The sequence below is a fragment of the Mauremys mutica genome, chromosome 1 (genome assembly GCF_020497125.1).
Source record: "Mauremys mutica isolate MM-2020 ecotype Southern chromosome 1, ASM2049712v1, whole genome shotgun sequence".
Classification (NCBI taxonomy): domain Eukaryota; kingdom Metazoa; phylum Chordata; order Testudines; family Geoemydidae; genus Mauremys; species Mauremys mutica.
In genome coordinates, this window is record NC_059072.1 from 151171614 (window position 1) to 151197781 (window position 26168).

Consider the following 26168-nt stretch of genomic DNA (forward strand, 5'->3'; position numbering starts at 1 on the left):
AAGATCCATTAGATGGGAACAACTTTTAATCCTTGTTGAGCAGGGAAGGATTCAAACTGGTGATCTGGATGTGGAAGATGCTGAGTCTATACGGCATTACAAATGATTGAGGCATTCGGTCCCGCAAAAGCGGTAATCTTGCACCTTTGAGAATGAGGCTTCTTTCTGGAGAGATGAGTTTATTAAATGAAATTCTGATCTCCTTTGCAGCTTACACAGGCAGAGTCATCCGCTCTCTGGACACAGTGTAAATCTCCCCCACTGTGCTGTCAGTCTCAGATGCACTCTGTTTGCCTGGCCCTGTTCTTAAAGGAGCCGCTCCCATTAACCAAGTACAAAAAATAAAAAATAAAATGAATATTAGTACAACATTCAAATTAACTACAGTGGTTTGCATATAGACATGCCAACCATTACTCCAGGCTCCTTAGACTAACTTTTATACTGTTTTACTCCCATATGTGTCATTAGCAGGGTTTCAACCTTCAGATGCACAACACAGATCTCGTGTACTTCAGCTGTAGGAGTAACTAATGGGGGGCGCATGCCGTTACCCTCTATGTGGATCAGCCCGCAAAGTCAGGCACCAAATGCACATTGCCAGTGGGTTGCACCAGTACTCATGAGACAGCAGCAGGATGTGGGGCATCGGGATTCTTGGCCCTCAAAACTGCTTGTGCCCTGGTAGTTACAGCAGCAAAGAGTCTTGTGGCACCGTATAGACTAACAGGCGTTCGGGAGCATGAGCTTTCGTGGGTGAATACATGCATCCGACGAAGTGGGCATTCACCCACGAAAGCTCATGCTCCCAAACGTCTGTTAGTCTATAAGGTGCCACAAGACTCTTTGCTGCTTTTACAGATCCAGACTAACACGGCTACCCCTCGGATACCTGGTAGTTACAGACAGTGTAGAGACAGGGCCGGTGCAACCACTAGGCGAACAAGGCAGTCGCCTAGGGCACCAAGTGGTTGGGGCACCAAAAAGCGGTGCCCTGGCTCGGCAGGGAGGAGCCGCCTTCTGGAGGCACCGGGGAGCCAGAGCGCTGGCTTGCGGGGGCAGCGAGCCCCAGCCATGGAGGAGCGGGGGGGAAGCAGCCCTGCAAAAGAGGCGGTGCCGCTAGCAGGGAGCAGCCGCGGCCCCCAACCCTCCTGCCCAGGCTGCAGCCCGCCCCCCCCCCCCGGGGGCTCCTGCAGGCTGCAGCAGATGCATGTGGGCGGCAGCCTCTGTGCACCCCCCGGCTGTCTCTCCTCTCACCGCACTCGGGCTCTGCGGCTCCTGGGAGTGAGCCACCGCTGCCCATCCCGGAGCAGGCTCAGGGCCCCGCGCTCCGGTGGTGGATCACATGCCCAGGAGCTGCAGAGCCCGAGCACGGCAAGGGGGGGAACCGGGGGGCGCACAGGGGCCACTGCCTGCATGCATCTGCTGCAGCTCCTCCATGGCTGGGGCTCGCCGCCCCCACAAGCGGGACGCTCTGGCTCTCCCGTGCCTCCGGAAGGCGGCTCCTCCCTGCCGAGCTGCTGCAGCGGCCCAAGCCTGGCAAAGCCAGTGAGTGGACTCGGGGGGGGGGGGGCACCTGGGTGGAGAGGGCTTGTGCGGGAGGGGCTGTGCACCCTTCAGGGGGCGGGGAGGGGGGAACCTGGTCTGGGGAGCAGCCCCTGGGCAGGCTGACCCTTGGGGCCTATAAAGGCTCGTTGGGATTTGCCCCTCAATGAACCAATGTGCGGGGAGGGGAGGCAAGCTGGAAGTTTCGCCTAGGGCCCAAAATATCCTTGCACCAGCCCTGTGTAGAGAAACGTAACAACAAACACCACCCCTGCTTGGGTCATCTGTGGGGTATGAACCTGGGACCACTGATGTTAAAGCATGAACCTTTTACAGAGCTCTTAGCTTGGAAATAGCAGGAGAGTCCTAAACCTCTGTGTGGTTTAGCTACTAGAGGGGGACACAGAGCCACACTGTGTTAGCATGAGTTATAGAACTACTTACTTTTGCATGTCCTTTCTGCAAGTTTGTGTGACAAAGTGGACACTGTTACATTAGAGACCTGGCTTCTATTCCCAGCTCTGACTGTGCAGCTTCTGTTACCTGTGAAATAATAGTTCTCTCAATCTCCAACTTTGGCCTTTAATAAGTATCGTGAATGGCACAGAAATGCTAACAGCTGCTAGTAAGAGTGCTGGGGCTAAATCTTCTGGATGCTGTCAGCTAATCTTGCAGTGTAATGCAGCTTCCCCTAGACAGCTAGACATCGTTAGGGTTGCTGTTTGAGTTTTCTTCCCACAGATAGCATGACGGCTGCAGCTTTTCACATCATCACAAGATGGCCTGTAGCAGGGGCCATAATTATGATAAATTTGCAACAGTTGGCAACTTTACAAGGCAGCAGCCCCTCCTCAGCTCTGCTCACCCCCTTAGCAGTGATAGTTCTGACCAGGGCCGGCTCCAGACTGCTTGGGGCGGCATGACTGCGGAGGGTCCGCTGGTCCCGCGGCTCCAGTCGACCTCCCGCAGGCATGCCTGCGGACGGATCGCTGGTCCCGCGGCTCGGGTGGACCTCCCGCAGGCATGACTGCGGATGCTCCACCAGAGCCGCGGACCAGCGAACCCTCCGCAGATGCGGGAGGTCCACTGGAGCCGCGGGACCAGCGGACCCTCCGCAGTCATGCGTGCGGGAGGTCCGCTGGTCCCACGGCTCCCGGTGCACCTCCCGCAGGCATGACTGCTTGGGGCAGCCAAATTCCTAGAGCCGCCCCTGGTTCTGCCCCTTGCTTTTCTCCTTTGCTTGCTCTGGCTCGGCATATTCCCATCCCTGGGTCTGGCAGCAAGGCTGTAGCAAGTGGGCCTGTCTTTAGGTTCTGGTTTCAGTGACTCCAAGGGCTTTTAGCTCTTCAGATACTGAGCAGTCTCAAGGTGGCTGATTCCTGGGAACCTGACAGTTTTTAATAGTTCAGAGGCTAGTCCTGGGTCCTGTCCCCCCTTTTGGGAACCCTCCCCCCTTCCTGCTTCCCAGCATTTGTTCCATCTAGGACCTACCCGTCTTGTCGCTGCAACCCAGCCATTGAATCAGGAGCCTGGAGCAGGGAAGTGGTTTGGCCGAGCCAGAGGGAAGGGAATTGTCAGAGAGCTAGTGCAGGTGGGCAGAGTGGGATCCAGTGGCAGGGAGAACCACTGGAGAGACTGTATATGAGTATTGGCATCCTGGATGCTATAAGGGTTAATGGCAATTGTCTCCCTTCAGGAGATCTGATGAAGTGGAGCGCTGCATCAGTGACATCCTAGACTCTCCTGTCCAGGACCCCCAGACTGCACTTACCCCTGCTGTTCACAACAAGGTAAGGAGCTGCATCCTCCCTGTCCAGAATGGGAATATACATAGAGCATCGGAGAACAGGGGAGAGGGACAGGCAATGTGCATTAGAACAGTGGGAGTGTGTGTATTGTGGGCACAGATATGTATTTCTCAGTGAGTGCCCTAAAAACTGGTCCATCTAGTTTAACTTCCCATCTCTTGACATAACAGAGCAGGCCATTATCTTGGCCACTCAGATGCAACTGATGGTCCATCTAGTCCAGAATCCTGGCTCATCCAATACCAGATCAGGCCGCTATTCTGCCTTTAACAGTGCAAGGTGAAAATAATGCACCTGGCCAGTTGTTCAATACTGTGCCATCCATGTAGGGAGAGGGATTCCTTCCTGACTTCAGCAGATGAATAATTTCTGCCCTGAAGCATGAGGACCCTTATTATTTTTGTCATAGCTGGTGTTACTGCAGATGACATTCTCTCTCATAGAAATGTCAGATCTCTTTCTGTGTCATCCTTTTCTCTTCACAGACTGTGGATTTGTTTGAAATGATTGAAAAAATGCAGGTGAGGAGCAGTTATTCAATCAAACTTTGGGATCCTTAATTTCTGGTAACTGATAATTGTCAGCTCCTATTCCTGTCCTGTCCCTGCACCTTCACAGCAGCTTCACTTGTGCCCTTCAATCCTCTCCCAGTCTTGGCTCTCCTGGCTCTGGTAGGGTGGCTTCACTGTCACCTCCCTCAGGTTCAGGGGCTCAAACACAGTTAATTTAAATGCAAATATATGTCCCTTAGAGAACACTAAGGGTGCAGAGTTCAGAACTCAAATGTCAGAAAATGCCAAAGTTAATGTGAAACCTTAATTCTGCCCTTTATATATTTTTAAGGGTGATCACTGTACTTCATTGAGATAGTCTATCTGGGTGGCTATGTTAGAAGGATGTCCCTTGGGAAACTGCTTTACTTGATGGTAGTGAATAGTAATGATTACTGCTTAGCTGGTGCAGCATTATCAGGGGGAGCAGGGTAGAGCTCCAGTACACTCCCTGCAAGCAGGGGCGGGGAAGGGACTGAGTGGCTCTGCCTACACATATGTTATTATTTGTGTTGCCATGGTGCCTAGGAGCCCCAGTTGTAAACCCCAATGTGCTGGGTGCTGTACAAACACAGAACAAAAAGACAGACCGTGCCCAAAAGCGCTTACAATCTAATTGCCTAGGGAGCAGAGCTGGCTAGACCATAAGGGAGAAGATTCTGTACCCTGAAACACGGTATAATAAATAACTCCCCACTGCAACAGAAGAGGAGAATTCAGAGAAGAATTGTGCGTCTCTTCCCAGTGCTTCTCCTGCATCTATGTGCCACCCCATACTCAGGGCTGTAACTAAAGGTACGTGCTAGCCCTTAGTGAGTGAGAAGTTGTGTGCAGTATTTATATGTATACACCTCGGAGCTGTAAGGGGCGGGTTCTGCCACCTTCGTGCATGATGAGTAGCACTTTACTCTGTGAACAGTGTTACTGGGATTATTTGCAGAGGAAGGAATGACTCAGTGTGAGTAAAGGGGGCAAAATCTGACCTTCAGCTATCAGCCCTTTTCTAAATGGAAAAGTACAAGTTAAATTGGAAACTAATTGTCCCATAAACTGACGTAATATTTATGATGTTTCCAGGTGCAAAGTATTGAGTTATATTAAGTAATAATAGTGTATTATGCAGCACTGTTGATAGTGGCCTGGATCCAAAAAGGGACATAAGCATTGTAACTCTAAGGGCTTGTCTACACTTGCAGCTGTGCCACTATATCACTTAGGCCTGGTCTACACTGGGGGGAGGGATCGAACTAAGTTATGCAACTTCAGCTGCGTGAATAAGTTGAGAGCGCTCAGTGGTTGATTTATAACGTCTAGACTAAACACGATAAATCGGCCCCCGCTGGATCGATCGTTGTCCATTGATCTAGCGGGTAATGTAGACAAGCCCTTAGTGAAGACGCTACCTATGCTGATGGGAGAAGCTTTCCCATTGGTGTAGGTACTCCACCTCCCTGAGAGGCAGTAGCTAGGTTGACGGGAGAAGCTCTCCCATCAACATAGCACTGTCTACACTGGATGTTCAGTTGGTATAACTACATCGCTCAGAGGTGTGGAAAATCCACATCCCTGAGTGACGTAGTTATACTGACATAAATTTGTAGTGTAGACCAGGGCTAAGCATTGTAACGCCTAAGTTTTAGGCACTTAGAAAATCATAGGAACAACATTGTGATTCACAAAGCCTGAGTTAGGCTATGTCTACACAGCACACCTTATAACAGTGCAGTTATGCCACTGCAGCTGCGCCCTTGTAAGGTGTGCTGTGTGGCCACTCTTTAAATAAAAACACCCCCAATGAGGGGCGGTAGCTTTGTTGATGGGAGTGTGGCTCCCGCCGCCGAAGTGCTGTCCACACTGGTGCTTCACAAGCCTGAGCGACAAAAGTTTTAGTGACAAAAGTGCCTATGGCTATGTATACACTACATCTTATGTCGGCATAATTTATGTCACAATTTATGTCACTCAGGGGTGTGAATAAGATGCACCCCTGAGCAACATAAGTTGCACTGACATAAGCACTGGTGTGGACAGCACTATGTTGGCAGGAGAACTTCTTCTGCTGACATAGCTATCACCTTTTATGGAGATGGTTTTATTATGCTGACGGGAGAGAGTTCCCACTGGCATATGCCCATCAGCATTGAGCATCTTCTCCAGACACACTGCAGTGGTGCTGTATGTGTAGACAAGCCTTTAGGCACCTCTTCAATGCATGGAGAGAGAGAGGCACCTCAGAATGTGATTCACAAATGCCAGTGCCCTAGGCGGGGAACTGCCTAAGCTAGCCAAATGAAGGTGCCAAAGAGAAGGGTGTGTCCTAAGTCCCACCCCTCTCAAGTGCCTCCTGGCAGCCTGGATTTAGGAGCCTAGCTCTGTTAGCAGTCCACAACTGGGCCTGCCTTCTGCCACATAAAGTGGCTGGAGGTGGAGGTGACAGCTCCCCACCTTATAACTTTTATCCCAGTGGTTAGAGCACTTACCGGGGATACAGAACAGCTTTAATTCCCCCTTCAGCCAGAGTGTGGAGAAAAGATTTGAAAATGGCACAGTACACTTTGCAGATTTTCTCATAGCTATAGAAGGACATGCTGTACATGAGTGAAGGTCTTATGCAACTCTGTGTTGGAAGGACATGCAGAGCTCTTTGCCTAGCTCAAGTGCACATTATAAAGTGTGGAATTCTCCCTCAACCTGCCTCCTAAACTCTGCAGGAGGAGAGCACCCTAGCACATCAATGGCTGCCTAGGGTGAAGCCCTTCTTATGAAGGGGATTTCATCCACTATTCTTAGACTTATGTGCCAAAGATTGTGCATAACCACACAGAAAGCTGATGATAATTTGCTTTCATATATAGGCCACCTGATTTTGCAGCTAAATTACCTTCTTTGTTGCATGTAATGAAGACTACTGTGCATGTGTGTGTAGCTAATTTAGCATTGTAGTTAGCTGCCTCATCCCCAGAATTGCACTAAGGAAGGATATGCTGCTGGATAGAGCTGGTCAAAATTTTTTGAATACACAGCTTTTTTTATAGAAAAATTACCTTTTTAAAATTAAAATATACAGCAAAATTGTTTTCATTTGTTGTGAAAGTTTTCACTATATCTTTTTAATGATTTTTAAAAAATATTTTTCATTTACTATTTTTCATTTTTTGTTTTTTCCCCTTTCTTTTCTCTTTTCCTTTTTCCCCAGTTAGTTTTTGAAAATTGAAGTTTGGATTTTCAAAAGCACTCAAGAGATTTAGGGAGCACAAGTGAGGGATGTAGGCTCTGTTGAAAATCCCACAGTGAATTTTTTTAAAAAAATTAACAGGGAAAGAAAGCAAAACAACAGAAGATAAAATTTAAAAAAAAATGGAAAATGGGTTCATTTGAAACCCTTCAAAACAAAACTAATTTCAGCTTTTTTTTTTCAATTTTAAAAAATATTTCAAGTAGCTCTACTGGTGGTTGAAAAGGAAATTTATGGCTATGGCTTACTGTTATTACAATATACACAGTAGAGAGAAGGAAACTATCAATAAAAAGTGTAAAGACTAAAGTTTTTCTATATGTAATTGGATGCAGTGCCACTGAAATCAATGGAGCCAAGTCTGTTTCCATCAGCAGACAACTTGGGACCAAGTTTATAAAGATAAATTGGACTGTTATGATAATTAAATTAATGCAATTAAACAGGAAATCAAAATATTATAAATTGTACCTGAGACTGTACTAAAATAGTGTAGTATATGATATTATATGAAAAATAGCATGTGAATATGTAACTAAAGCTTGTAATGTAATATGTGTGCACTGGGGTAAGGTTAAGTGTGCATGTCCAACCTCAACTTTGGCATTTCCTGATCACTGAGTGCAGTTACAGTCTTAATGTCATCTCAGTGTAATTCTCTGGATGGAAATTAATTTGGCCACACCCCATTAGATGTGCTTAGTTTACAGGTAAAATGATGTTGTTTTAACTGAAAATTCCCTCTGGGATCTGAGAATGAAGCTAGGCTTTTTTCCATTTCAAACATCATCACTGCCAGAATACCCTGCCATGACTCCACTGTGTGACTCCACTGTCTTCAGTGAGTTTGTACAGGTGGAATTTAGTAGCCAATTCCATGGCTAATGCACAGGTAGGATAAACTTCAGCTCATGGTCTCTGAGCTGTGCTGGCTCTGCAGGGCTAACAGGAATAAAAATCCAGTAAATCTGATTTCAGTCACCAAAATGAGATGAGCCTTCCTGTCAAGAGCCTGCATAACCCTGCCCTCCCTTCTCATCTGCCACCTTCACCCCATCTGCAATGATGCCAACATCACCATCCCATTTGTCTGCTTCTCCCACAACCATCTCAATGTCTTCTTCCACACTGCTCCTTGTACATGAGCACCCTCCTGGAGCTCATCCTCAAAGCCACTCTCTTCTCTGTGGTCAAGTCCTTCCTAAAGTCCTTCTTCTGTGATGTCTAGAAGAAATTATCCAGCTAATGATGGCTAGAGGGAAGGAAAATCAGGCCTATCCCAGAAACATCTACATTATCAAGTTGTGTTGTTCATCACCTTTGGCACTTTGGTGCACCCTTTTCTTTTTTCTGTTTGCCTTTTTAGATTGTGGGAGTTTGGGGGCAGGGTCTGGGCTTTTCTATATGTCTGTACAGCACCAGAACTTTGCAGGTGCTACAAAAAACTATTTATGTATGTCTCTATTGGACATGAGCCAGAGAAATATCATTCATTATCATTGCTGTTACTCATGTCTCTCTGGTGCTACTATGTGGCCATTCAATTCTACAGCAGACTTTCTTTTTTCTCCCCTGACTTCCAGTGTTATAATCCTGAGAATTGTGTGAGCTTGATTTTATCTGCTACATCTTTCTTTATACAGGCAGCGAGGGGAAAACAGAGATAGTTGGAGATCCACTCTGAGGGCTTACTTTACTGTTTATGAGCCTGATTTAAATGTGAAGTTCATCTCTGTGTTGGGATTGTCTACTTCTGGCTCTTGTATGTGTGTGTGATATTCAACTAACAGTTGTGTCTGTTATCTGTAGAGCATGGATTAATTCCATGACCTGGAAGAGAGCAAGATGGACTGTCCATTTCATGAGGAAAAGACAGTTCTTGTCCCAGTGAGAGAGGGAGGTTCTCTGGCCTGCGATGTGCAGGAGGTCAGACTAGATGATCACAATGGTCCCTTCTGACCTTAAAGTCTCTGAGCCTCAATCCCCAAAGCAAATTTTGGCTGCTTCTCTCAACTGAGAGAAACAGCATTTCAGGGCTCACTCTTCACTGCTCTAAAGTCTGAGGCAGTCTCTGCATCAAAGGGATGCCAGCTGGTGCTTGGGGCGGCAATCTGCCGGGGCGGCAGTCCCCGTTGTTTTGCCCCCAAGCAGCGCGCCGAATTGCCGCCGCGGACGGCGGGGGCAGTCCCTGTGCCCTTAGGGCAGCAGGCATGTTTCTGCAGCAGTGGCAATTCAGCAGCAGCTTCTATGTTTAGCTGTCTGCGGCGGCTTCAGCTAAACATAGAAGCCGCTGCCGAATTGCTGCCACCGCGGAAATGCACCTGCCGCCCTAAGGGCACAGGGACTGCCCCCGCTGTCCGCAGCGGCAATTCGGCGCGCTGCTTGGGGCGGCGAAAACTGCAGAGCCGGCCCTGGATGCCAGCCTGTCAAAGTTCTGCGGGGAAGCGGGAAGTAAGAAAGGAATGTAAGTTTTGAACTCCATTCTTTGACTTTCTTTTCCCCCTTTCCCATTTATTTGGAGTGGGCAGAAAGGCAGGTGGAGAGATTGGAGAGTTAGAGGTGAAAGATGCTGGCTGGGAGCACATGTCTCTGCTCTCTGACCAGAAGTGCTACATTCTGTGGGATGGAAGTTGGGGTCATGTTAGTTTTAACTCCAAATTTCTGGCCTTTTGGCAGGCAAGTGTCAACTTTTTCTCCCCCATATCACCCTTCTCTCCACCTACAGTCTTCCCTGTGGGTCACAGCTAGGGTGACCAGATGTCCCGATTTTATAGGGCCAGTCCCGATTTTTGGGTCTTTTTCTTATATAGGCTCCTATTACCCCCCACTCCCGTCCCAATTTTTCACATTTGCTGTCTGGTCACCCTAGTCACAGCTGAAGATGCCAGATTCAGGACAAACTGCTGAGAAATAAGGCGTCCACCCCAAACTGGTGGTTATTCGTCCATAAGATACACCAAGCCAGTAACAAAAGTAAACTTCTGTTTCACCAAACTGGTTAACAAGAAGTCAGAAATATCCCAAGAGATCAGCAACACAGCTAGGTCAATATCCAACTCAGATCTTACCCAATAATCATGCTATTGCCATTCCTTTAGTATCTAATATCTAAAGGTTTATTTATAAAAGAAAAGAAAGAGGAGAGAGTTAAAATGGTCAAAAGAATGAAATACACTGATTGCAAAGTTCTTGTATGTATCAGGCCTGAAGCAGTGATGGAATAAACTGCTGTCTTGTACAGTCACCGATAACTTTCAAAAGAGTGGAAGGTCCTCAGTCCAGTGCTTGTAATGCTCCTGTTAGGTTAAGTCTGTAGTCCAGAGATCAGAGCAGGAAAGAGGCAAAATGGAGATTCTTCCAGGGCCTTTTATACTTTCTCCCATGGGGAGGGAAAAGCTCTCAGTCTTAGTTTGTGGAAAAGTATAGGTACAAGATGGAGTCCAGGGTCACATACCCTTGCATGCTTCGATAGCAGGATCCATTACCCATATTCTGGCTAAAACATACTCAGGAAGGGCCACAGGGTGGAGATGAGCTTCTTCTATATCCATTCTGAGAGCTAAGTGTTCTTTGATGGGCCATCAACTTGAATCGTCCTTTCACAATGTGCTGGTGTCACGGAGGGTAGGGGAGTCAGGGCCCGGCACCCCCCACTTCCTGCGTTTCACCGTGACTCTCAGCCAGCCAGTAAAACAGAAGGTTTATTAGACAACAGGAACACAGTCTAAAACAGAGCTTGTAGGTACAGAAAACAGGACCCCTCAGTCAGGTCCATCTTGGGGGGTGAGGAGCCCAGACCCAGGTTCTGGGCCTCCCCCGTCTCCCCAGCCAGCTCCAAACTGACACTCCCTCCAGACGTCTCACCCAGCCACACCCCCCGGCTCCTCCTCCAGCCTTTGTCTAGTTTCCCAGGGCAGAATGTGTCAGCCCCCTCCTGGGCTCAGGTTCCGTGCTGGCCATCAAGTATCATCCCTCAGTGAAGTCATTAATGCAGACAGTAAACTAGTAAAACTCCCATGCAACATTACCAGGTTAATATTCCTAACTCCTTTCTCCGTCACAGCTGGGCAGACTGGATGCAAACTTGGCTGTTACCCCAGGAGTAACCACATTTGAAAGACTGGTACATAAAGATACAAAAATGGTGCACGCATACAAACAGGATAATCATATTCAGCGAACAATAACTTTTCCATTGACACCTTACACGGCATACTTTGTATAAGATTCGTTGCAATTGTATAATGGTGGTAGCAACAATGATCTACATGGTCATATTTTAATCATATAATGTCACACCTCCCCCACAACATCTCCAAAAGCAGTGGATTAGAGGGGGAGCCTTGAAGGATCTCCTCAAATACACAACCTGGGGCATGGGGTGTGAGGCAGTGGGGAGAGAAAACAGACATGCTGCTATGTGAGGTTTTACTCTCTCTGTCTCTGTGTTTCCAGGGGAGTCGTCTGGATGAGCAAAGATGTTCTCTCCCAACTCCGCTCAAGGTCAGGTTAGGTCTTTGGTGCCTCATATATTATTGAGAATGGCAAATAAAGTGTTTCTACTTGCAGCTTGCCCTTCCTCAGCCTTCTTGAGGGGTGAGGAGTCTAGTATTTGTAACTCAAGTCTTTGTGTTTTTATCAGGGTTCTGGGGATGTTGCACAATAGGGTCTAAAAATATGATGGAAATATAATAAACACCCTCTCAAAATCCAAGCAGATTCAATCAGTTGCTTTCATATTATTAATTGTAGAGTAGCTCTGATGAGATGTTTCCTCGCTTTTATTTTAGTTTGAGTTTTAATAACATTTAAAAGAGAAACTTATACTGAGTCACATATCTTTCAGTAAGCATCGTGAGCCCAGAACCTGTAAGGGCTTAGGGTGGGTGCTAGCTGGTCAACCTAAAATCTGACCAGCTCCTCCTAATAAGTCCATGACTCTCACCTAATTGGCCAACAAAGAACTGGGTCCCATTTTTTCAAATTCTGATCTTTCCCTCTCCCTTTTTCTATTGTCTCTGCTCTGGTGCTCTAACCTGGTGAGGTAACAAAATCACCCACAAGGAAGCAAGGTAGGCAGGAAGTGTGTAGGATGGAGGGGCGTGTCAGTGGCAAGCGTGGTTAAAGGGACGGGGCTAGAAGAACATTAAAGTAGCTCGACATAGGGTTCTCCCCCAATCCTCTTACACAGCCTCGGCAGCCCCTGCAGTTGTGCATCAGCCACCCTCACTGTCAGAAAAATGGAGCCTCACTGCACTGGGGCCCTGTTTTATGGTGTCGGAGGAAAGATGGGGAGAAAGTTCAGTGTGCCTAGCATTGTGAGAATGGGCTTCTGGCAGGCACCTACCTCTACTGTTCCGTGGCACAGAGCCCCCTTCGTGTCAGCATAATCACTCATGTGGTAATAGTGCTGTTCAGAGAGCAGGGGTAGAGCTGCCCTGTCTGGGAGCTGGTCACCTCTTGTGATCAGGGACTGCAGGCTCTCCAAATGGCTCTCCACCGCACAGAGCATCCTCGGAGCCTCAGCTACACCCTGGAGTGTAGCTTTGACCATCTGCAGGCTGGTCTAAGTGACACCCCTCCTGCTCCCAGGATGCAGAAATGATCAGTGCACTCCGCTCTACCCTACTTGCATAAACACTGTCCCCCATCCCCGGGTGTCCCTGCATGCTGTCCCTTTATGCAGCAACATGGCACCACTCCAACACTTTTCTTGGCATGGGACAAGGGACTAAGGATGTCAGGCCACACATGGCTTAATTTGCCTCAATCTGGCTCACAATTTGGTTACTCTGTTTTTGCCTGACTGTGCCCCGTGCAGCTGGGACGGGGAGTGGAATCTGGCCCCTGGAGTTTATTTGCTGAAGTTTTTGTGTGTTATAATGCTGTGTGCTGTGAAATGCACCCTAACCTAGATACTCTAAAGAAGTAGGGTTGGATGGGGAGGAGTGGTGGTGGAGGACGCGCAGCCTGGGTCACCAACTGAAGATGGTACTATAAAGGCTCCCTCATGTCTCTGGTCCCTTGTGATTTCAGAGAGAAGAGGAGTATATCCCATACCCCAGCATCCATGAGGTGAGTCACAGCTGGCCCTGCTCTGCTCAGTCTCTTCCTCCACCTCAGTAATGTTATTGGCCTCACAAAGCAATGCCTCTGTCTCTTGGGACAGGTGTTACGGAAAGGGTGGCCATACCCCCTCATTATCCTACCCCAGTTCGGGGGCTATTGGATTGAAGGAACCTGCCATGGCCTCCCCAGCTCGACCTCAGCTCTGCCTGACCTGCCTTCCCCCTGCAGCAGTAAAGTGAAGCTAGAGTGTGACCCCACAGCCAAGCTGTACCGCAAGCACTTCCTGGGGAAGGTAAGGGGGAATCCCATAGCCTCTCATTCCACTCCATGGCTAAACTGTATCCTAATAGCCTCCTGAGGGATTTGGGGGTTACCTCACCTCCTCCCCCCACAGATCCCACACCTCCCCAGTGCCAAAAATAATGAAATAAGATGTGTCCCACTACACACCCAGCAATGTGCTACTTAGAGTCAGAGCTACGTCAGGGGTGCCCCTTTGCACTTTGTGTAGTGTCCAGTGTGATGGAGAAGAGAGAGGTCTCAGATCTGATGAATATAAAGGGGATCTTTTGCTGAGACTTTTGGACACAGACAGACCTTGGGAGATGGAAGGGAAACAACTGTAATGAATCATGGTGGCCACCACATACAGACAGTCATTGGACATGGGGATCAAACCCAGGCCCTTCAGCACAAAATGTAGAAGGCCTGCCAGCTGAGCCAAAGGACAAACTCTTGTAGCTCAGTAACAGGTTGTTATAGCGAGAGAGCGATAGTTGCATGCACTAAGCCAATGTATTACACAGGAGTGGGGCCAAGTACTCCTTGATCTTGCCATTTCCAGCTATGATAGGTATGGGAACACATGGAAGCAGAGACCAGCCTCCAGGTGAGGTTCAAAGTATGGGCATTTATTCGCTGTCCCACAGGCTCCACCTGAACTGGCTCCTCTGGGGTGGTGGGTGGTCACCAGGTGGATCATTAACGATCTGGAGGATGGTGTGGACTGCACCCTTAGCAAGTTTGCAGATGACACTAAACTGGGAGGAGTGGTTGATATGCTGGAGGGTAGGGCTAGGATACAGAGGGACCTAGACAAATTAGAGGATTGGGCCAAAAGAAATATGATGAGGTTCAACAAGGACAAGTGCAGAGTCCTGCACTTAGGACGGAAGAATCCCATGCACTGCTACAGACTAGGGACCGAATGGCTGGGCAGCAGTTCTGCAGAAAAGGACCTAGGGGTTACGGTGGACGAAAAGCTGAATATGAGTCAACAGTGTGCCCTTGTTGCCAAGAAGTCTAATGGCATTTTGGGTTGTATAAGTAGGGGCATTTCCAGCAGATCGAGGGATGTGATCATTCCCCTCTACTCAGCACTGGTGAGGCCTCATTTGGAGTACTGTGTCCAGTTTTGGGCCCCACACTACAAGAAGGATGTGGATAAATTGGAGAGAGTCCAGCGGAGGGCAACAAAAATGATTAGGGGGCTGGAGCACATGACTTATGAGGAGAGGCTGAGGGAACTGGGATTGTTTAGTTTGCAGAAGAGAAGAATGAGGGGGGATTTGATAGCTGCTTTCAACTACCTGAAAGGGGGTTCCAAATAGGATGGATCTAGACTGTTCTCAGTGGTAGAAGATGACAGAACAAGGAGTAATGGTCTCACGTTGCAGAGGGGGAGGTTTAGGTTGGATATTAGGAAAAACTTTTTCACTAGTAGGGTGGTGAAGAACTGGAATGGGTTACCTAGGGAGGTGGTGGAATCTCCTTCCTTAGAGGTTTTTAAGGTCAGGCTTGACAAAGCCCTGGCTGGGATGATTTAGTTGGGTTTGGTCCTGCTTTGAGCAGGGGGTTGGACTGGATGACCTCCTGAGGTCCCTTCCAACCCTGAGATTCTATGATTCTATGATCTCACGATCATGCTGACCACGTCACAATCAGTTGTCAACAAAACCATGATCGGTTCTGGAGACCAGGTGTCTAAACCAGAGTTGGCTCAGCTTATTTCAACAGAGTACCCCTTGCAGTACAAGCCCACAGACAGGGTTAAAAATGTGTGCATCTGGTCTCCACTGCAGAAGAGGCCTCATTGAGACAGAAGTCAAATTCATCTGGTGTGTGAGACCAGAGACAAGGCCAGTGTAAGAATGATATTAGTATACAGACCCCGCACCAGAGGCTTCTTGTCTGAACGAAAGGAGATGTTGTTCTGAATCTGGAGACTGAAATTTATTATCTTGGGAGTCTTTCGAAGTGCTGGGTATGCCACCACTAACCCCATATCTGTTAGAGTAACCAGGGAGTTTTTCCAGAGCCACCCACATAACCAGATACATGCTGGATCTGATCTTTGGCCTAGCTGTAGATGACACTGCTAGCCTGATATGACCCTTACCCCCCTCCATGCAGCAGTAAGCGTTTTCCCCTCTTCTCATGTGGGATGACTGGTCTGGTATAGCAGAGTCTCATAGACCCAATGAGTTTGCAAAATGTGCAAGAGTGGAGTATTGCACAACTGTAGCAACCATCTGAAGTGCAGTACTACTGAGTCATTGTACGCTAAGCACTCCCTTCTTCTGCTCAGCCTAGCAGATCTCCTTGGTTCACTGCTGAAACATGTATTAGTGAGCTTGGGTTCAAGAAATCATCACAGTGACCATAACTCCTGTAGTGGATAGCACCAGCAACACTAAGAGCTTGCAGCATACTCACAACGGAGTTACTCCTTCAGATCAAAGTGGCCTCTGCTTTTAGTGCTGTGCAGCCCAGGTTCTGTCCTCACAGGGACCTGGGAAGGAGGAAGCTATGTTCCACGAATAGCTCTATCATGTCCTGAATAGCTCTATCATGTTCACAGCCTAGCCTGAGCATGAGATGATGAGGATGGTGGGAAAGACACCCAATGGTGAAGGGGTATCTTCTCAGGGACTATGGGAGACTGGCAATATCATAGGTATTATCTGGTGGGTACGTTGGGAGAGTGAGCTTCTCTGACTTCCTGTTTTTAGGAGCATCAGAACTTTTACTCCAATGACACAACCTTGGGCTACCTGATCCTTTCCGTGAAGTATGAGCAGATTGAGAGGCAGGACAACTTGCACCTGCTGCTGAGGTAACAGCACCCAACATGGAAACACATGTACCACGTTCTGTCTCCCACCTTACCAGGAAGTCTTTCTGTGTGGATTTTGTGACCTAATGTCATTGTCCCAGGGATGGTTGCAGGGAAACCCCTGACTGGGGAAGCCCCTTTTCCTTCTGGCTCATCTTTGAGCGTTAATATTTCTTTACTCCCAGCTTCTCCCAGCTGTCACCCTCAGGAAGCTGAGGGCTGCAGGGCAGCCAGGAGTGGTCAGGAAGAAGAGAATTTCTGATGTGTCTGTCCCATTGTAGATAGGGAAACATAGTGAAAAGATAAGCAGAAATCTTACATAAAAAGGGGGGAATCTAAAAGCCCTCTGAGCTGTACCAGGGAATATTTTCATTGAGCACAGACACACACATAGGAAAGTGCTGGTGGCTAGTTGGAAGAGACCCTGGTTCTATTCACCACCCCTTCCTAATGAGACTCTGGCATGCTGTTGGCAGGCCAGCCAAAGCCTGATAGAAGGGAGTTATGATGCCTGACTTATGAGGATGACCTCAGGGCTAGTGCAGTTAGATTTGTGTATGGGAGTAATGGTTTTGAATCCCATTGTTGTCCCAAAATATTCCCTTCTGTGTTGAAGCAACACCTGGATTTCCTTTGCAATATATTTAACTGTTGTTAAGCAAAAAAGGTCTCTAGGAGTGATGGAGATCCATGTAGCCACCTAACTAGCTGTTTTCTTTCTGCTCAATTAATACCAAGCACTGGGCTACAAGTGGTCCCCAACCTTTTTCATCTGGCGGGCACCAGACGAAGGACCGTGGCATTTCGGCGGATGCTCAACCGCCTGCCAGGACGCGGGCACATTTAGATGCCCCCATGGGCACCATGGTGCCCCCAGGCACCACGTTGGGGATCCCTGCATTAGGCACTAGTTACATAGACTCTAGCTTAGCACATGTACAACCCTTTTGGGATCTAATTAACCCTTTAGTTACTGGACCAGAATATTATGCAAGAACAATATTCCCTCCATAAGAAGAGATCTGGAGGTGCAGCAGGAGTCGCCTTAAGCAGCCAGAGATGTTGTTTGCATTTCCCTTTATCATTTGTTCTCTTCTTTTTTTGGTTTGTGGCAGGACTCGAACTGGTACCAAACATGATCTGATCCCCATTTCTTGCCTGAATGAGTTCCCCAATGCAGTCCAGATGGCGAAGGTGAGACCCTAATTGAGTACATATTTTTTCACACACTCATGGTACAGGAACTCCTCACTTAAAGTCATCCTGGTTAACATTGTTTCGATGTTAAGTTGCTGATCAATTAGGGAACATTATCATTTATAGTTGTGAAATGCTCCCTTCTAGTCGTTTGGCAGTCGTCTGTTTTGTCCACTGCTTGCAGGAAGAGCAGCCCGTTGCAGCTAGGTGGTGGGGGCTTGGAACCAGGGTGGACCAGCAGCCCCCCTATCAGCTCCCCACTCCCCTAAGTTCCCTGTGCAGCAGCTGTCCCTGCCCCCACTGCCATGTGCTGCTCCTGCCCTCTGCCTTGGAGCTGCTCCCAGAAACTCCTGCTTGCTGTACGGGTAAGACGGGGGCTAATGTCAGGGTGTCTCCCCCTCCCCCCTGCTCCTGCACCCGCTTACCCCATCTTCCATAGACCAGGGGGGACACATGACAGATGGATGGAGGGAGCTTCTAGGCAGTAGTTGCAGCTCTCAGGTCTCAGCAAGCTGATTTAATTAACAAGGCAGTGTACTTAAGCCTGGGATGAGCTACTTAAAGGGGAAATGCACATTCTTTCTCTCACACACAGGGTGCGTGTCTCTGTCAATTGCTAGTTCATTTAGCAGTAAGGCATTCCCTGGGAAATATCTCACCCTCTGACTCCTCCACCTCAACCAAGCTTCACAATCATCATCACTGTGTACCAGTATTAAATTGTTTGTTTAAAATTTATACTCTCTGTGTGTGTGTGTGTGTGTGTGTGTGTGTAGTCTTTTGTCTGGTGAAAAAATTTCCCTGAAACCTAACCCCCTCATTTACATTAATTCTTATGCGGAAATTGGATTCGCTTAACATCATTTTACTTAAAGTCGCATTTTTCAGGAACATAACTACAACGTTAAGTGAGGAGTTCCTGTATGTCTACACAGCAGTCAGAGTGCAGCATCTGTAGACATATCTGAGCAGGCTTTGATCTAACTAGATTGAATAACAATAGCAGTAAAGCCATACGCTATCCAGATGGATAGCCACCTGGAACCTCCATATTTGAGAGGCTAACCTGTGCTTCCACAACTTCATTGCTGTTATGTGATCTAGATAGATCACAGCTAGCTCAGATATGTCTAGAGAGGCTGCCATCACACTTCTGATTGCAGTGTAGACATACCCTTTGTCTGGCTCTGCTTAACTCTCACTCTTCAGCTTCCTTTCTCACTTCTCTCTCACTTTTCTTTTCCCTTCTTCTTCTCCAGTCTTTTTGCCCTTTCTCATCTATCTTTTCTCCTCACTTTGCCTTAGATTTTCTTACCAAGAGACTCCTGCCAGATGACTATAAAGCAATACCCTCCTGCCTGTAGCGAGTCAGGGTATAGGAAGGGGAGTCACAGCTCCCAACAGTGGCAATCAATCACCACTTTTCCTTCTTTCTCTCTCTCGGCAGCTGCTGTGTGAGGACGTGAATGTTGACCGATTCTTCCCTGTCCTCTACCCCAAGGTATGTTTACAGTAGCTTCCCACCTGCCTGTCCCTCTGATGACAGGGGCTTCTGGTGGGATGTGACCGAGACTTTATGCTTTCCGCCCTCCCAGGCTTCCCAGCTCATTGTTGCCTTTGATGAACACGTCATAAGCAATAACTTCAAATTTGGGGTCATCTACCAGAAAGCTGGGCAGGTGAGAGCTCTCTGCACTCCACAACCAAGCACCCTCAGGCCCAAACACACCAGGTCACATTTCTCAACCCCAACCATATAGAAGGCGACTTAAGCCAACCTGGGGTCAAGGATTTTTTTTTCATTCCCTGTCACTCTTGAGTCTTGGGGGCTTCTCTCCTCACATCCCCCTGTCAGTGTGGCCAAACCTAGTGCCTTCCTCTGGATCCAAGGGTTCATGCCCTGCAATTTCAGTCCTAGAGAAGTCTAGTTTCTCTTTGCTGTTTATGAGCCCCAATCCCACTCTAGTTAGAACAGCTCCTAGTGGTACCAAGCACTGGTACTATGTATCATTTTCTGTCCTAATGTCTCCTCTCCTTGCTGCAACGTTAGTGCACCTCAGCTGGGAGATTGTGCCCCCTGCAGGCATTGGCCTTCTCTGTCATATTGGTTCTGGGGACCCCTCGGTGCTGTCTTGAGATCTTCTTCCTTGTCAACCCAAGGAAGCCCTCTGAGTCCTAGAGACTTCTCTCCCCTCTGCAGTGTCCACAGGGAGAGAACCCTCTGTTGGCACCAGAGTGAGATTCGCATTCTCCATGTTCTCGGTGCTGGAGGACAGACCTTGTTTTATTTCAAGGAAAAGGAGACAATTTTCCATTATATACAAGGGGATAGGGCTCTGGACCCTGCTGAGGTGGGAGGATGTAGACTCTGTGTGTGAGAAGGGAAGTGAGCCTTCCCCATATCAGTTTTTCTCTTTTCCTCCTCTCCAGATCCCAGGAGAGGTGAGAGTGTGTATGGGGAATAATCCCCTCTGCTTATCATCTCTCCTCTCCCCTTCTAGACCACAGAGGAAGAAGTCTTCAGTAACACTGAAGAGAGTCTGGCCTTCCTGGAGTTCCTGGATTTCCTTGGAGACAGGATCCAGCTGCAGGATTTCCGTGGGTAAGTAGGGGACAGCGTGGGAGTGACCAGTCAGCACAGCATGGGGGCTGCAATCAGACACAATTAAGGTACGAGGCACAGACTTGGGGAGCCCAAAGTAGACCCATGTGTCTTCAGCTCCAAAAAATCACAAAGCAGGTCTCCTTCTGCTGGCAGGCCCATATCCTCTCTGTGGGTCCATCTGTTAGAGGGCCACATCCCTGATCCAGACACTACATTATGGGTTGGATTTTCAAAAGAACTCAGCCCCCATGTAGGCTAAATAGAGCTCTAGCTGTGCATCCTGTGGGGTATTCCCAGAAAGGCTTGGCCTGTCATTTCCCCTGGGATCCTGTTGGACTCCCATTCCCTGCTGGTGCTGTGCATTTACATATCTCAGTATCCAGTCTGGTTCGTCAGCTCTGGCTCTCTCCAATAGGCAGTGTTTGGGGTTGTGTCTCATAACTGGGAGCTGGGATGAATGGTTGGGGATTTCTCATGGGAGATTCTAGGGACTCTTTCCTGGGATGCTTTTCTTCCAAATGTTAAGCTGTGTGACTGACAGCAGCTGGGACTGGCCCACAAGGATCAACAGAGAATGACAGAGCATTGACCATATCCACACTATCCTGCGCTGCTTTGAGGTGCTAATGGGTATTGATAAGCCTTGGTCCTTACCATCTGCTTCTGTGGGGCACCCCATGCTCTCCACATTTCTCAACTGGAGATGTTTCCCCTGAGAGTGGCAGGGATGATTGCTCCTCCAAAGCTGCCTGGTTTGGCAGGAATAGATGCCTCTCTAGTTGTCAGTGGAGAGAGGATGATGCCAATAGGAATTTTGTGCAGCTGTAGTCTAGCTACTGCATTGATTTTTGGAGTGTGTGGTGCCCTTCAACCACTGAGCTCTTAAACCTGTCTCTGATGACAACCTTGAATAGCATTACTGGTGTCTACTTCCTTCCCCGCACCACATGGTGCCAATGCATTCAGGTTCCGAGGAGGCTTGGATGTCACGAGGGGTCAAACTGGCACCGAATCAGTCTATACCAATTTCCGGGGCAAGGAGATCATGTTCCATATATCTACGAAGCTGCCGTTCACAGAGGGAGATGCCCAGCAGGTACCATAAGGAGAGGCACCAAGTGATTCAGGAGGATGGGAGAGTGAACTGGTGGATGGGGCTAGGGACTGGGTGTGTGTTGGAGTAGGCAGTGGTTAGGGATGGGTGTAGATTAGTGGCTGGGGTTGGGTTTCCAGCTGGGGGTGTGGGTTGGGAGTGCCGGATGGGTTGGTGGCTGGGGAAGGAATCTCCCCTCTTACTGGTTTCTCTCATCTCATTTGCTCCCTCCAGCTGCAGCGGAAGCGTCACATTGGGAACGACATTGTGGCCATTGTCTTCCAGGATGAAAACACTCCCTTTGTCCCTGACATGATAGCGTCTAATTTCCTGCATGCCTATGTGGTGGTACAGCTCGCTCATGGTGCCATTGGGGAGACCCTCTACAAGGTAAACACAGCCAATGGGCCCCCTGTTTGGTCAGGGATCCCCTTGCTGGTAGTTCGTTCAAACTTCTGCCCCTTGCCTGGAGTGCAAGACCCTTCCTCCAGCTTTTGGGGAGGCAGGAATTCACCTAAACATCATTCCAACTGCTTTATCAATAACAGTCACCATTATGAACATGCACACAGTCCCAGGGCCCCACATCAGCGATCCAGGCAGGGACAGATTTCCAATTAGGCACAGTAGGCATGTGCCTATGGGCACCAGCATTCTAGGGGCGTGCAGGGAGAGTTGCCAAGTATGTTTATCTTCTAGCCCAATTGGGCTATTTTTAGTTGTCTGTTGCCAGGGATTTTTAGCGGTTGCGAATTGTGGTATTTTGGGGCTATTTTGTTGCCCTACTGCTGCTGGTCGAATTGCTCTGGAGTTATTGGGAGCCTCCAGATCTGCCCCGTCCCCTGATGAGACACCCCACAAGCCGCTTGTCTCATTTCGTGCCCCCTCTCCTTAGGTGACGTTTGCAGCATGTGTAGAATTCTTTTCTAAGGGAGGCAGAATTTATTTTCTGCAGAAAATGTGCTGCAGTTCTGCATTTCTTCCACCAGAGGCTGCTGTGGCACCAGAACAGACTGAGCTGGCTGAGGCTGCCTGGTCTGGTGGGCAGCAGCAAACACCTAGCAGGCGGATGTCATTTTTTCTTCAAGTGAAAAGTGACAGGCACAGCAGCCCTCTTGGAGCCAGGTTAGGAGGCAGAGCAGGCCACACAGGGCTGCTGGGGGTTCACGGGGCCACGTGGGGATGTGGGAGGGGGGCTCCAGGCAGGGCCACATAGGGAGGTGGGGCGGGGGCACTGAAGATGCTGTGCCTAGGGGTGTGTAAGGTGTAAATCCAGCCCTGGACCCAGGGCCACCACTCTGGGCTCTGGCTGAGCCTCAGATGTTGTGCAAGGCAGGCTCACAGTGGCCATGTTGTCAGGCTGCTTCCTGCCCTGCAGTCGAGCTCATACTCTTGGCCCGCACAGGCAGCAGCGATTGCATGTATAGCCCACTCAGTTCCTTCTCCAATCTTTTATATTTGGTCCCGGTGCGACCGCTGCTGGAATACTGTGTCTAGTGCTGGTGCCTACAATTCACAAAGGCTGTTGATAAATTGGAGAGGGCTCAGAAAAGAGCCATGAGAATAGTCAAAGGATTGGAAAACCTGCTTTATGGTGATGGATTGAGCTTCTCAAGTCTATTTAGTATAACAGAGAGAAGGTTAAGGGGTGATTTGATCACATTCTATAGGTACCTACATGGCAAACAGCAATTCAGTTAGAGGGTTCTTCAGTCTAGCAGAGAAAGGTCTAATGAGATCCAATGCCTAGAAGATAAAGCCAGACAAATTCATATTGGAAATAAGATGCAAATTTTGAACAATTATGGTAATTAACCATTGGAAGAACTTACCAGAGTTGTTGTGGATTCTCCATCACTGACAATTTTTGAAAAAACATCCAATATTGATTTAACAAGATATGCACTAGTCCAGGGATCTCAAACTCCAATCACCACGAGGGCCATATGAGGACTAGTACAGTGGCCCAAGGGCCGCATCACTGAAACCTTTTCATGCAACGATACAAAAATATAGTAAAAAATGAAGAGTAATATAGTATGCTATTAAAAATTAATGTATTGCGAAAAGTCAGTGCTAATTTAGACAGTCATTTCATTTTTGGCCACTTAGCTGGCAGCGTTTTGCATCAACAAAAGCACCAATATTAGGTTTGATATCCTGAGATGAAACCACATTCCATACAAAAAAACTACACTAAGAGAATGTAAAGACTGCACAGTTAAGCACACGTGCCAAAATTAGGGTTGCACACACAACGTTTTCTCTGCCCCTTTGAGACTGTGTTATCATGTAATCTTTTAATTACAGGGTCACGTACTGTTTCTCATATAAAATATATCTTTTTTCAACACCTTTAAATTGTATAGCATCTTACAGGGATTTTTCTATTTACTTTTATTGCGTTGTCACAGTAGCCCAATATATGCTTACTAGCAAAGGACTTGCCACTTAGCCACTCAAGTTTAAGGTAAGTATGAGTGAGGGTGAGCAAATGTGTGTTGTGATGGAAAGCTGTGTTGATTTGTGCCTGGGTTGTGTTGTGCTGGGAGATTTTGGTTGATTTGTGTTGGTGGCAAATAAGAGATGTGTACTGGAGTGAAGGGCTATCAGTATTTGGACTTGCTGGTTGTGTTGTTGTGTAGGTGGTTGTGCTGATATGTGAGGTGGCAGCTCGGCACAAGGGGGTGCCAGTCGGGCCAAGTAATCCACCATCTGTGAAGTCTCCCTCATACAACCAATGAAACTAGCATGCAAATTAGCTATTGAGTAAGGGTGGTGATTGGTTGAGTTATCTCTGATATCACAATGATCTAGTACTCTTGGCACAGCACAAATACACACCTTTCTGTAGTTGTACACCAATTGTCAAGAAAATTAGCTGAGAGCTTCAAAATTGGTTGGTAACAGACTGCAAAACCCCCACTACATCCCTTCCATGAGCCCCCACCCCCGTCCTGCCTCTTCCCACCCATTCCCCAACGTCCCTGCCCCAGCTCCATCCCCTCCCTGCCCCTATTCCAACCCCTTCACCAAATCCCTTCCCCAGCCTCGCCTCTTCTCTGCCTCCTCCCCTGAGTGTGCCGTGTCCCTGCTCCTCCCCCATCCCTCCTGGGAAGTCCTAAGCACTGCCAAACAGCTCTTTGTCTGCAGGAAGCGCTGGGAGGTAAGCGGAGGAGCAGGGACATGGTGCGCTGTCGGGGGAGGAGTAGGGAGGTGGGGGGAGCTTGGCTGCACTTATGGTGGGACGCAGGAAATAACTCCACGGGCCGCATGCAGCCTACGTGCCGCATGTTTGAGAACCCTGCACTAGTCCAAACAGGAATTATTACGGAGAAGCTCTATGGCCTGTGTTATGTAGGAGGTCAGACTAGATTATCACAGATAGCAGTCCCTTCCACGAATCCCAGGAGAGTTGGCAGAAGGAATCAGGGAGAGGATTTGGCTATCTAGCCAACCATGGCTCTGTGGGTGGACAGGCTGACTTCTCCTGTTTGCTCATCTCCCACCAGCCAGGGGCAAGGGCAGCCTTCACAGCACTGCTGCTCATCTGTGGAGTGAGACTCCCCATTTGCTCCTCCAGTTCATTTTAGGGGCCATAGAAATTCACGGTGGGCCCTTATCAAAATGAAAGCGGGGGTGGCATCTGCCGTATCCCTTAGTCCATCCCTGCTGTTGAACCCTCCTTGCACAGTCTCTGGTGGGACTGTTCTGGCCATCCTTTCCATCACTGGAGTTACAGATGGAAAAGAACTAAAAATACTCCAGGCCATTGCCCAGGAGCCACTGCAGAATCATTCCCTATAGGCTACAGTACATTTCCATTGGACCTTTCACCACTTCTCCTGGGAGATTATTCTGCAGCATAATAGATTTCACTATGGGCAGGTTTTTCTGTCAATGCTTTCCCTATCTTAGGTCCACATTTGGGCACTGACACTATGTGCTTAATTTTAGACAATCATATTTGAAAATTTTGACCATAGTACTTGGCTATTTTAATCTTTCCTCAGAGTCAAGAAATCATAGAATATTAAGGTTGAAAGGGACCTCAGGAGATCATCTAATCCAGCCCCCTTCTCAGAGCACGACCAATCTCCAGACAGATTTTTGCCCCAGTTCCCTAAGTGGCCCCCTCAAGGATTGAGTTTACAACCCTGGGTTTAGCAGGGCAATGCTCAAACCACTGAGCTGTCAGAGAGCTTATTCCTTCACTCTCACACTTCCCTGGTCCTTCTCACATGAACAGAGAGCAACAATACCTGAAGTCAGAAGGTGCAAACAATTCAATGTTTATTGGGATGAACTTCCAGCAAGTTTAAATCCAAGTTCCTTTTTCCTTATTTTCAAATCCCAACTTACTTCCTGTTTGCCCCTAATTTATACAGTAATATTCACAGCTATACCTTAACCAATCATTCTACTAAAATTTACCTAACCAATCCTAACATATTGTAACATGATTAGCTAGCCAATTATATCCCACCACCTTAGTTAGTTTACACCCAACAAAATTAATTATATAGCAGACAGAAACAATCACAGAACCAGACAGAGACCATGCAAATAAACATACAAAACAATACAGAAGTGAGGATTTCACAACTACATTTATACAGACATAAGGGTTTTACAACTACATCTATACAGACATAAGGGTTCTCCAGCTGTGTCTATTGATAAGTGAGATCTTACCAGACAGAAAACTATCAAACTAAATTTCCTTTCACGTTTTCTAGGCTCTTCCCTTTCTCTGGAGGTGATAGATCTAATCACCTTCCTAACAACCCAGATTGCCTTATTTCAATGTGACTAGTTTGGAATGTGAGGATGTGACCATACACTTCCCAGCTTATGGCTTCTTAGCTGAAGAACCAGGCCTCAGACTGACACAGTAAGAAAAGGCCATTACACAGGAAGACAGTATTTTTTTATTCTTTCTTTTATACC

At 47.9% G+C, this 26168-nt stretch overlaps 1 protein-coding gene across 5 annotated transcripts in view; it reads left to right on the top strand.

Moving 5' to 3' along the window:
• The window catches only part of LOC123356689 (rap1 GTPase-activating protein 1-like), a 58018-nt gene that overhangs the window by 5743 nt on the left and 26107 nt on the right, over positions 1-26168 (top strand). For all 5 annotated transcript variants that reach the window (XM_045000105.1, XM_045000096.1, XM_045000099.1 and 2 more), the window contains exons 2-13: positions 3242-3335; positions 3839-3874; positions 11595-11642; positions 13176-13214; positions 13309-13500; positions 16220-16323; positions 17439-17517; positions 18968-19021; positions 19116-19199; positions 20022-20122; positions 21092-21221; positions 21453-21608. In XM_045000105.1, the coding sequence (XP_044856040.1) occupies positions 3857-3874; positions 11595-11642; positions 13176-13214; positions 13309-13500; positions 16220-16323; positions 17439-17517; positions 18968-19021; positions 19116-19199; positions 20022-20122; positions 21092-21221; positions 21453-21608 (1005 nt within the window). In that variant the 5' untranslated portion in view covers positions 3242-3335; positions 3839-3856. The remainder of the gene's footprint in view (positions 1-3241; positions 3336-3838; positions 3875-11594; positions 11643-13175; positions 13215-13308; positions 13501-16219; positions 16324-17438; positions 17518-18967; positions 19022-19115; positions 19200-20021; positions 20123-21091; positions 21222-21452; positions 21609-26168) is intronic.